General features: G+C 38.5%; 2 protein-coding genes across 6 annotated transcripts in view; one reads left to right on the top strand and one right to left on the bottom strand.

The window, feature by feature from the left end:
* Positions 1-8,118, top strand: part of ca16b (carbonic anhydrase XVI b) — a 146,673-nt gene extending 138,555 nt beyond the window's left edge. For both annotated transcript variants that reach the window (XM_068314951.1, XM_068314950.1), the window contains 8 exons: positions 848-994; positions 1,620-1,713; positions 2,128-2,204; positions 2,372-2,500; positions 2,654-2,800; positions 3,007-3,149; positions 4,176-4,311; positions 5,188-8,118. In XM_068314951.1, the coding sequence (XP_068171052.1) occupies positions 848-994; positions 1,620-1,713; positions 2,128-2,204; positions 2,372-2,500; positions 2,654-2,800; positions 3,007-3,149; positions 4,176-4,311; positions 5,188-5,334 (1,020 nt within the window). In that variant the 3' untranslated portion in view covers positions 5,335-8,118. The remainder of the gene's footprint in view (positions 1-847; positions 995-1,619; positions 1,714-2,127; positions 2,205-2,371; positions 2,501-2,653; positions 2,801-3,006; positions 3,150-4,175; positions 4,312-5,187) is intronic.
* A 203-nt stretch (positions 8,119-8,321) lies between these two features.
* cadpsb (Ca2+-dependent activator protein for secretion b) overlaps positions 8,322-12,648 on the bottom strand; it is a 72,100-nt gene continuing 67,773 nt past the window's right edge. For all 4 annotated transcript variants that reach the window (XM_068315117.1, XM_068315116.1, XM_068315115.1 and 1 more), the window contains 2 exons: positions 9,709-9,813; positions 8,322-9,610 (listed from right to left, as the gene is read on the bottom strand). In XM_068315117.1, the coding sequence (XP_068171218.1) occupies positions 9,434-9,610; positions 9,709-9,813 (282 nt within the window). In that variant the 3' untranslated portion in view covers positions 8,322-9,433. The remainder of the gene's footprint in view (positions 9,611-9,708; positions 9,814-12,648) is intronic.

A 12,648-nucleotide genomic window follows, 5' to 3' on the forward strand; every position in this document is an offset into this window, starting at 1 on the left:
GTATCTGGATATTTTTGGTGCAACACTTTTGATGCTTTATACTGCCACTCAACAACCAAAGCAGGCCCAGCACAAAATAAATAAATGAATGAACATAAAAAGTAAAATAACACACACACACACACACACACACAGACACACACACACACACACACACACACACACACACACACACACACACACACACACACACACACACACACACACACACACACACACAGTAAGGGGAGATAGACTAAACAACTCCACAACAGTATGTGACTAATCTGCTGTAAATTCAAATTATTTTCAACTAATAAATGATGATGTAAAATTTAATATAAAGATATCTCTGTTTATATTACAGTATATGTACAGTTAGTGCCACCCTTACCAGCTTGAGCATATGTATAGTGTACATGTGTCTACATGCATAGTTACAATCCAGTACAGAGCAGAAATAACTCTGACATAGTCTTCATCATTAATAAATTATCTTTGGTGATTTATGCTATGGTTTGATGCACATACTTCATGTACTTAATGTGGTAGTGCTACATTTGCTTCATGTCTCCTTCCACTGCTGGTATTTGTTTCAATGTGTTTTAAATTCACAATGCCTTTTATATCACCATCTTTCTTTCTGTCAATCAAACACACTACCTGTGATCGAAGTTTGCCTCCATCCGAATATATAAACAAGCAATCACTGCCTCTGTCCTCAACCGTACTCAAAATGAAAAAAATAAATCAATAAATACAGGCTTAAAGTTCTGTTCTACATTTTGTTTGTACTCATTCATGTCATTGTTAATAACTTTATTCTAAACTTGTATATACACACATATTTTGAATAACCTCCCCTCAGGAGCAATATGTTTTCATCCATGATGCCCTGATGGAGGACATCCTGAGTAGAGAGACGGAGGTTCCTGCCTGGAAGTTGCACAGTTACGTCAACAGCATCCTCACGCCCAACTCAGCAGGCCGCACACAGCTGGAGAAGCAGTTCAGGGTGAGTGAAACACCCCCACCCCATCCCCTAGGGGGGGTTGATCCGGTCCTGTTAGATGAGCCATCAGCGTCCGCTGATTGTGCCTCCAGCTGACATTTAGATGGTCCTTGGATCAGAGGCTTGTTGGAAACTTTTACACCTGCATCAACTTTTACACCTGTGCCATCGGGGGGTACAACGACTCTCTCAGGAGGAGCGGGGGGGGGGGTGGTGAGGTCAGCATGCGGTTGAATGGTTTTAATTTAATTGTATACTGTTTATATTTTAATTTTATACTGTTTATATTTTAGTTATAGTTTAGTATACAAGTCCTGTTAGTGCTGCATGTGTCTGTCTGTCTGTCTGTCTGTCTGTCTGTCTGTCTGTCTGTCTGTCTGTCTGTCTGTCTGTCTGTCTGTCTGTCTCAACCCTACTACCTAATTAACAATGTGATGAGTGTTTCATCTAGCTCTTGTTCTGTCAACATTAATACAGAGAAATTAATTACTTGCACATGCCGTCACTTATTTCTGAGTGCAAATGTGAATTACAATGTGAAAGATATAGGCGTTCAATTTTACTGTATACCCAAGAGGACCAAAATCTGGTTTTCTGATCTACTGGTCTGTGCCTTTTCCTTCACCAGCTTCTCACTCAGTGCAACACACGCTTCATGGAGTGCTTCAGTGCCCACAAAGACAGCAACAAGGAGAAGAACCGCAATTCCTCAGTTGTCCCTTGTGAGCATCTCATCTGTTTTACCAGAAGACTTCCAGTAGAGTTGTGGTTTTGGAGAACAAAGATCGTGTTGAACAAGTGAATGGGTTGCATTCTTTATTCAGGGGTGTCAGGAGATATGGCTCTTTTTTGAAACACATTAAAATAAGGTTTACAGCTTTTGTGAAAGTAGAGTTTTACATTTTCATAATTTTCCGTCCGTACACATTGGAAGACACAATTCATATTCAATTAAAAATTACAATCTCTTTTTATATTCCAATAAATGAATCTTTCTGTGCATTTGCTGCACCGTGACGGCATGGTCCATGTTGCTATAGTAACATCGGAGACTGGTAATGAATGTGTGCATTATCAGCCAGTGTGATATCATGGAGGCCTGGGTTTGCGATTTAATGTGTTAAATCTCTCCACAGCGGAACGAGCAAGGGTCGGACTTACCACTCTGCCTGGAATGAAAGGAACAGATTACATTAACGCTTCCTACATAATGGTACAGTGTGATAGCCTGACTGTGTAATTTGAAAAACTTAACTGACAGGTCTCACAGTTCATGATGACAGTTTCGTAGAAAATGTTAAGTAGTCTGTCAGCTTTCATAGAAATGCATTGTCTGAGCGTGAGAGACTCTTAACAGCTCACCTTCTCACCTCCCCCCAGGGCTACTTCCGGAGTAATGAGTTTATCATTACCCAGCATCCTTTACCCCACACCACCACTGACTTCTGGAGAATGATCTGGGACCATAATGCTCAAATTATTGTTATGTTGCCAGACAACCAAGGCCTGGTAAGTACAAATAAGTTTGTTTTCTTTTTAGGGCAGATCTCATTTACATAAATCATAGTGATAGATAAATGAACAAAGAGAAAAGGATATAGTGAGGGATGACTAAACATCCTGGCTCCATATATTGGTTGACCTGCTGTTGTTGCCCTGCAGGCTGAGGATGAATTTGTTTACTGGCCAAGTCGGGAGGAGGCCATGAACTGCATTGCTTTCACTGTCACGCTCATCAGTAAGGACAGACTGTGCCTCTCCAATGAGGAGCAGATCATCATCCACGACTTCATCCTAGAGGCCACACAGGTGCCTGCAGCTCTGTTTGGTTGCTTTTAGCCATACTTGATGTTCTGTCATTGTCACCTGAAACATCACTCGTCAGTGGTTCTTGGCCATTCTTGGTATTAAATTGCTTTGATGTGGAGTATCCCAGAGGCTTTACAGTACATTATGTCTGTCATGTCGTGTGATTGTCGTTGCTTGGAGTGACCCATCTCTCCTGTGTGTGGCAGGATGACTATGTTTTGGAGGTGAGACATTTTCAGTGTCCTAAATGGCCCAACCCTGATGCCCCGCTCAGCAGCACCTTCGAGCTCATCAGTGTGATCAAAGAGGAGGCCATGACTCGAGACGGCCCCACCATTGTGCATGATGAGTATGTTTGTCTTACCCCCATGTTGGCCCCATCAATTCCATAGACAATGTAATGAGAGGCCAAAGCTTCCCAGTCTGAAATGTGAAGCCAAAGCTAAAGTGTTAAAACTGCACTCCAGCCAGCAAAGGGGACACTTCTGGTGTCATTAATAAGTATTTATGCACTCAAGCTTATGAGATAATGGCTCTAATTCTCACTTGATTTATTACCACAGTAAACAGTTTTCAAATGAATTAATGGCCTCAATCACTCGTTTAAAATCTCCCTTATTACCACATGATGTTCATTTTCTAAATTATGTTTTCATTTAACATAAAATGGAAAATAAAACAAGGTATGCTTTGGCATTTTCCAACCTTGTCGATGACGAGTCACAACCTCAGGTTTATCTTCGGGTTATCAGTCAGATCCAATCACGATATACATGGAATCGTTCCAAAAGTGTTTCCTCTAAATAATACTCGTTTTCTTCTTCTGAGTTTTCAATTACTTTTGTTTAATCCTTGTTAAACTGATTTTTTTTATACTTGCCAGATGGTCAGAAACATGTGATTCCATGGCTTGGAGATAGTTTTATTGTCCTTAGTGAATGCCAGTAATAATAATCTACAGACAGCTATCATGATGAGCTATAGTCCCACTCTGAAGTATTTTTGGGGTAGTACCCTTGAAAACTGTACATGATCCATGAGAAAATACTTCCTTTGATGTCACAAGGAGTTTATGAATTCTCCGCTTTTGGTTTCCCAAAAGTGTGGACAAGACAGAAGAACCTTTCATCAGTCAAAGCTGTAACCTACATATCATTTTAATATTTATTTTTCTGTCATATAAATTTAATTAATGTAGAAAATACACACGTCCATAACTTCCCAGTCTGCAACAAGCAGAAAAGATAAGAGCCAAACACTAAACTACAAAAAGTCCTTGTTGTTGTTTGTGTTGGAGATAATCTGCTGAATGTTTTAAAAACACCTTGACATATGGCCCCTGCCTTCAGCACTGATATTCATCATCTCCATCCAGGTATGGTGCAGTGTCAGCAGGAATGCTCTGTGCCCTCACCACTCTCTCCCAGCAGCTGGAGAACGAGGGCATGGTTGATGTCTACCAAGTGGCTAAGATGATCAATCTAATGAGGCCGGGAGTCTTCACTGATATAGTAAGTCCATCCTTCTGTCACATCAACCAGTACTCTGAGGTAGGGATTTCAAACCGGGGGGGGTCTCACATTGATAGGAAGATTATTTCCAGAAATCAAAAAATGTTGGAAAGAGCCTACTTTAGCCATAACTCTTATAAATGATCAATAGTTGTTTTTTTTCAAATATATTAATGCATAAAACACCTGCATGTTGTGTTTGGACAACCTCATTACTTTGATGATTTAAATCAACCACTGCCTGGAATATGGAAGTTTGTAAATAATCTTTTTCCTGCTTGTGGGGGCATTTGGGCATCTTTCAGCAAATGTATGCCCTGTGATCCATGTGCTTGACAGGATTTAGTATCTTGAAGACTCAGATTATTCCTACAGTGGCTGGTGGAGACCAAAGTGTTTCTACCACGTGCACAGATGACTTGTTCTGCTGCTCCTTAATTAACAACAGGTTCAATGATTTATCATCCGTCTGCAATGATGGACTAAATACCTCAGCTTCATGTGCGAAAGCCACCACTACATTCTGGTCACGCGATTATTTTGTGTTGCTGTCATTAATTTCCCAGGCTTTTTTCCACTTGCACTAGCGGTTTAATGAGATTTGAATTGAAGATTTGTTTGGACTGGATTTTTACAATAATTGTCTGGAGAATGAAAGCAGAAAAACAAAAAAGCCACAGGGAGCGACAGAGTTGGCTGTTAATTCTGTTCATTCCCTTGGAATTGTGAATATGACCCTCCATTAAGTTGGTCAACTGATTTAATGTTTGTGTCTAAAATAATGGGCTTTTAAAGTAATGCCATAACATTTTACAGTTTAGAACATTAAAGGATGTGATCTGTAAAGTCACCCTGTGTGTTTGTGTGTGTGTACAGGAGCAGTACCAGTACCTTTACAAAGCAGTGCTCAGCCTGGTGGGGAACACAGAGTGTGACTTGAGCCCCCTGCACATGGACACTAATGGGGGGGTGGTGATTGCAGATGAATCGGACCCTGCAGAGAGCATGGAGTCTCTCGTCTGAGGACATTCCTACAGGCACTTAATTTGTAAAAAAAAACTTTTGAGGCCTTTTTTGCCAGACTATTGATTAAATGAATAACCTTATAACTTTTTATACTGATGAAGTTTTTTGATATTTATGTTTTTGTCTTTTTTTTCCCTTGTCTTAAATGTTATCCTGCTGAGCGTTTGCACCTGTTTAAGTTAACGTGAGGAAAAAGCAGCTCTTTCCAGTTTGCACTATACTATCAGTGTTACTGCCTAAATACAACGAGTGAAAACGTTTCACAATGAAATCTTGGCATCACACGACCGAGACCTTTGTACCGCAAATCCTGAAGTTTCAGGAATCTAAAGGACAAAGACCTGAATGAGTTACACAGATCCACTTCTAATAATGTCTTAAAATCAAACCATGCATTGCAGCATAGCCCAGTATGCATTACTGTGTCATCTCAATCAGACTAGGTGACTCCACTTCACACGAGAAGCTCTTGATCACCTTTTAAGAGACTATTTCCTGCATAATTTTCATGAATTGTCCAAATATCTCACTGCTGTCTTGTATAATGTACTTATGGCTTCTTTTGTTCATGCGTGTCAAATCATCTAATGTGAATGTTTATGACTTTTTACAGGGATATTCTTTTTCTTGTTTTGTTTTTTAGTTCTTTAACGTGTCATGAAGAATCTGGAAAGCTTCTTTTTTCCTTGTCAGCTTTTCAACCTATCAAAGCAGAATTGTTCACAAATGTAATGGGTATCTGTATTGATGCAGTACAATGTCTACAAAAAAATATTCACCCCATGTTACATCACAGTAAATCACAGTGGATGTAATTATGACCTATATTTGCTGCTGATCAATAAAAGGAACAAATGGCTATGAATTAATTTAAATTTCTTACAAACAGAAAACCCAGAGTTGATAGCACAAATATTCAAACACTTCAACTTTAGCAACCTTTTTAACATAACTAAATTTGTTAATGAGTGCATGTTTTTAGTTAGACTTATGTAAGGCCTGAAGTTGGGGATCAGCCAAAGACCAACAGCACTTACGCTTTACTCTGTGTGCATCAAAATCTAGAAAAAAAAAAGAGTGACTGTTGGTATTGTGCTCACAGCCAATCACAGCAGGCCGTTCTTGACTTTACGCATCTGCTTATTTTTGACAGTATCATATTTACGCTATAAATTTAAGTGAAAATAATTTCAAGTGCTGGTGGTAATTTAGAAGTGAAACAACAAAAGATATTTTAAGACAAATCAATTGATATTGTTTTACATATCGTATCACTTAAAAGGGAATCCTTCATTTAAAAAAAAAATGTTTTTTAGCTTTTGCTGCTTCAACTTTACCCTCACAAGGTTCTTGCAGATGATCCGTCTTCACCTGATATCAAGCTGCTGCTGCTTTAACCCTCCACAAACAACACACAGCTTTAACTGTCCCTCGTGCTTTCTGGCGAGTTGTCGTCTCTTTTCCATAAAGCTGCAGCTGGTGGAACCCCTGGACAGTGTCTCCTGTCTTTTGGCCTCTGGTCTCACCAGTGACCCCTCTTCTCACTAAATTAGGATTCCCAGTGCCTTACATCCCACCCCAGCATGGACTCTTCACACCATCATCTGCAGTTTACTTCAAATTCAACAGCTGGTGATGTAGGTCTTGTAGTTACACTAAATGAGCCAGACTTAAAAAAAAACAACTCAAGTGTGTTAGGCAGTATATAAAACCCATATTTACATCCACTGTGATTCATAGTTGTAAATAAATAAAATATGAAGACTTACAGGAGAGGTGAATAATTTCTGTGGGCACTGTAGTTTATATTTTTGGGACATTGATGTTTTATTTGTAACCAAAGATGTGGTTCCAGTCCTTAACATGTGAGTGGTTTTCTCTTGAGATGTATTTAATCAGCCAGAATTTAAAAACAAAATTGATCAACACTTGCCGTACAGATACCAGTGTGAATTTAGCATTTTAACAGTTCAGCATGTTTCTGTTCTCAGGATTACTCACTATAATTGAAGTAAACGTTTCCTCACGTTAGAAAATGAAATTTAGAATTCTGATATAAACCGTGACTTATTTGGGCTGAAATTGTTTCCAAACAATTTTATTATTAATTATATGCTGGTTTCAAATCTGAATGTCCCTCTCTTGATTGACCGTGTGTCTTCACACTACATCAAGTACTTGATGATGAATACATGGCCAGAATGCTGGTTCAGTACCTGATTTCTCTTTTGAATGAATGCCAATACCCCTTTCTATTTTATATTTCAACACTCAGTAAAAACAAATGCTGTGGTTAAAAACTTCAAAAACCTTGAATTTAATGTAATCTTTGTCATCACAGATGTTTATATTTTCATATGAAGAGTTGATTTGTGTAGTAGTTTAATGGAATATTTATCGTCCAAAATTCAGCAGCAGAATCCCACCTGCCCCCTGACACCCAAACTAGTTTAAACCAGATTTCCCTGACATTAATTCAGTGGTCCAGTATGTTAGTTTGCCAGGTGGAAGTTAGGTCTACTTTGTAACTTAAATAATAAAATGGTTTTATCCATCATTTTGTGTATACGATATCATTGTCATATATTTCTATGATGCTGTCATACATCATTTTATTGTTATAGTGCTATTTAATAGCCTAATTCTATTACCATACATTGTTAAAGTGTGGTTTTGTGGGCACAGTGGATGAGTGTTCAGAGCAAAGAAGCCTTCATGGAAGACACCTCTTCGTGGTGGCTCCCCCTGCTGGCACTCTGTCGCCTAAGAAGCATTCTAGAAGTATAAATGGTAGTAGAATTAAATGCACAAGTACTGCCCTTCTGATTATATCCTATGTTTATTGTACACACACACGCTAATCTGAAAATGTAAATTTTTTAACAACAAGGAGAGGTTGTAACTCACAGTATTTATTCTTGATCTATTACTCTCTAAAGCTCAGTTTCGTTTGTGTGGTTGTGTCTGAGGTGGAGGTGCAGCTCGTAAACAAACGCACGGATGCACATGTACAGTCATTTTTATTTAGAGGCCACAGCTCTTGCATATGACAGCTGTTGGCGTTCATAAGGCAAAAGCAAGAATGAATCCACCAGCTAATTCACACAGAAAACAGAAAGCGTTTGGGGAGGGTGGGAACCCACAGGCATGCAGCGATGGCTCAGAATGCAATGTACAGCATTTTATATTTATATATATTTATATAATATATACAAACAACAGTGAGACCCAAACAAATGCCAGACATCTCATTCTACACAAATACAGAACCAAGACAGACCCACTTTTTTTTTTTAATAAAAAAAATTGTTTTTGCTCTTTTCTCTGTAAAAGTGCAACTCAATTAAAATAGAACCTGTTTAAAGGCCTTTTAATGTTGAAATAAAAATAGAATCTCCCAAGTTATCAAAATGGAGCTATGAGAATATTACATCTCTAAAATACCCACTTGTTGAAGTTCAAGATTCCTGTTGAATCGTGTCTAATTAGTAAATTGAGATAAGGTTACACAGCATTGACACATGATAAAAATGCAGGTCTAGACTTACTGTCAGTGTTCATAACAGTGAGCAGACGACAATGTTTCTAACAGCCGTCAACAAATAGTTTTGTTTTTAGTTTTAAGCAGTTGGCATTCACTTAAAAACAGACAAGACAAAGAAGAGGGTCCACACACTCATCGTCACGACAATGTACCATTAATGAATGTAGAATACGACAAAGAAGCGCCATATAGGTTTGCATTGGACAGGGACACACCTATTAATCTCACTCAACACTGTCAAACAAATGGTTCTCCATATTGCTTAGTAACACATAGGAATGAATTTAGAAATGAATGAATCAAAGATCAGTGCTATCTGACACAGCTAAACTGCCAATCATGGTTATTTTTTAATATTTTAATCTTAATTTTCCTCAGCATAAGTACTATTTTATTAGTTAATATTTCCGTCATAGGCATTTCGAGCTCACAAAGAGGTCTTAGAGTGGCTATCTGAGTTGGTACATGCATCAGTAACCAGGCTAAAGTCAAAAGTGTGAAAGGGGATCGGGGTGAAGGGGTTAAGAGGGACGGAGTGTCAGTGTATAAGCTCTAGTCATCTTCTTCATCTTCCTCATCGCTGTCCTTCATGGAGATGCCCTGCATGCCCCCTTCCCTCACTGAAGCGGTGGCTTCCTCCAGAGTCAGCCTGTTACGCACCGTGTCGTACATCTTACTGTTGAGGGTGGAGTCGAGGACGCCCTGCAGGCGAAAGTCCCGGTACTTCTTCTACAGGAGGACAGAGATGCATCAACACAGTCAGTGGAGCACAACAAAATGTGGGTGTTTCATCAACCTGACAGGTGCTTCTGTCCCCCCCCTCCCACCTTGGTAATCCTGATGAGGATCTTGAGCTGGTAGACGTGGAGCTGCTGATCCATGCGTTCAGTGAGCCAGGTCCCCAGCAGGTTCATAGTGGCAGTGTACCATTGCTGAAACATAAACACAACGCTCTCCAGCAAAACACACACACACACATCCTCAAGACATTGTGGCTGAGACCTAACCTTTAAAACATGCAAGCTGCTACAGCTAAACACATACATTATAATTCAAGCACCCCCATGTGTGTATTCAAGCATCACTTCAATAAAACCTCCGAGCCGCTTTAATACGTACGGGCCTGAGCAGCATAATCAGCGGCTAGTGAGTACAAACGTCACGGGACAGACATTCCTGCATTTTATGAGCCAGAATTAGAAATCGGTGCAATTACAACATAATAATGGTTCAAAATTAACACATCCTTTCAAATAAAGAATAACAAGCCACTGATTTTGACCCCTGCATCGAATGTTAAATCATGTATTTCAAATTGAACTAACTTATAATTATCTCCTCTCCTCCTGCTTTGAAGTCCTGAAATTTCAATTATTCCGTATATTGTAAGCAACTAAATTTAGCAAAATCAATAATTCCAGGTTTAGGTATTTTAATGATAGATTTTGCTTACCTTAACTTTTGAATATTTGCTTTTCTTTTCTTTCTTTTTTTTAACTTTGCCTGGTTTAGTGTGGAAGGAAGATGAAATGGTATCACTCTTGGATCGTTTAAACTTTCCAAAGCTACTTAACAATACGTACATATTCCAAGGAAGAAATTCCATGTTACTGCATTCTTCAAAGAAATACACCCACATTAAATGTTAAATTTATTGCTTTGCATTAATTAAATGTTAATAATTATAATATTCATACCTTCGGTTTTGTATGAGAAACAATAAATAATTCTTTAAGCATTCTTGTTTACACACTTTCTAATCCATGGACAAAGTCATTGCTTCTCCACTTCCAGTGTTTGTGCTAAGCGAAACTAACTGGACTCTGATTGTGGTGTTTTTGTTGTTATTTGCTAAACAACCAAAATATACCGCTGAAAATATGGAAGTTGTTTTAATGTCATTTGACATCAACCCTCGTACAAAGCTCATTGAGAAAAGAGGCTTTCAGAGTCTTTAAATTAATAAAATAGATTTGCCTGTCCATACTGCACCTCAGCTTTATTTACTCCACAAGTCTTTAAATAAGAAAATGGGTGCACTCCAATTTCAATTATCACCATTAGGACAAATCCCCTCAAATCGTAAATAGTGAAATAAGTTGAAATATTTTCGAAAACATTGTTTGATTTGGTAAATGTTTCAGTAAATCTTGTGGCACTGAGAGCTGAAAAAAGCTCTTTTAGGAAACATTCATAAAGATATTACAGCTACTTTAAGTAATTAGGAAAAGAGAGGGAGGCTAATGACCTGACAGATTTATCTGTGTCGAGCTGTAATTATCATTTGAACTACACAAAAAGTGCTATCCAAGTCACTATTTTAACTTGGATAATTTGAACCATTAATTATTTACGACAATTACTTAGCCTTTATTTATAACTTAATAAAGCAGAAAAGCTGAGCAGCAGTTATGTACTCTACGCAAATAGAAAAAGAATAGACTATGGGGAATTTCAATTACTGTTTCGATACCAGTTCATTTGGCAAAAGAAAAACAGCATGAGTGTGAGTTAATGGTTAGCAGGCAGGGAGTAGAAGTGCTATTTTCTAGTATCTTTTCTACATGTTGCTTTGGGTGGTCGTTCCCCAGAGTTTACATGCTTAAAGTTACAAGAGAACAGCACTTAAGTCTAATAGAAACAGCTGTTATACCAATAGTTTCAAGAAAAGAAGTCAACTTTAAACATGTGAGTAGGCAGGAATGCAAAACAGGTTTCCTATAGGCCTTAAATAGAAATGGTAGGATTTTAATTACAGTAATTTTGTCTTTTGAGGTTTAATTAGGAGTTTTATGTTTTTAGTTAAAGTTTTTTTTAGATCAAAATAAACGGAACAGTTGACAGGTTTGAACTTGAGGCCGGATATGCAGATGCCTGTCCACTTCACAGTCGAGTTGAGCGTACAGTGCATGCAGACTTCGCAGGTGGGTGGTAGAGTACGTGCTAAGGAATACTGCTGTATGTGCAAATGAGGCAGAACTCTGAGGAGGAGGGTCATGCTAGAAGATGTACACAGGAAGATTATTTGACTCTAAAATCATGCCAACCAACATAATGTGATAAAACAACGCAATGCAACACTAGAGATAAGTGCCACTTTCTGATAGAGGAGGCAGCAGGAATGGTGTTAATTAGAAAAGAGGAGATAAAAGTATTCAAATTAATTACTGAAAGAAAGAGAGACAGAGTCTATGCAATATCTTGGAAAGCTCTGCACATGCATGCAAATGGATGGTTGTATGGATGAATGGATGGTTGTGCATTTAAATGCAATAGAAAATACATCTTTGGAGTTTAGAATTTGAAAATCTAAAACTCTAACATTGACAGCTGGAGAAATCTGGATGGTTTTAACATGACGGTGTTAAATTACATTTCAGTGCTCTCTAGAGATACACAGAGGACATTAAAACCTGACTACACTCAGAGAGGGCAGTCAGAAATTAAAAAAACAGACCCACACAACAGCGTCACTCCTGACTGGAACCACAGCAAAATAAATCGGATTTGTCCAGCACAAAACTCCACAAAACAATAAATAAAACAGAGACTCGAAGCGTCTCTTGGACATGGAAACTTAACCGACGTCATTACTGCCACACAGGACTGAGTCTGTTCACACAGAGCTGTCACACACCTGTAGAGACACGGATCTGTACAAATAGAGTCTGAATGACATGAAGCACAAACATCACACCATTATGTGTCGTTGAAATCACACATGGAGGACACATTGCTGCCAATGTATCCTGTTTAGGATTATGTTT

Source organism: Antennarius striatus, chromosome 5 (assembly GCF_040054535.1).
Source record: "Antennarius striatus isolate MH-2024 chromosome 5, ASM4005453v1, whole genome shotgun sequence".
NCBI classification, from domain to species: Eukaryota; Metazoa; Chordata; class Actinopteri; order Lophiiformes; family Antennariidae; genus Antennarius; species Antennarius striatus.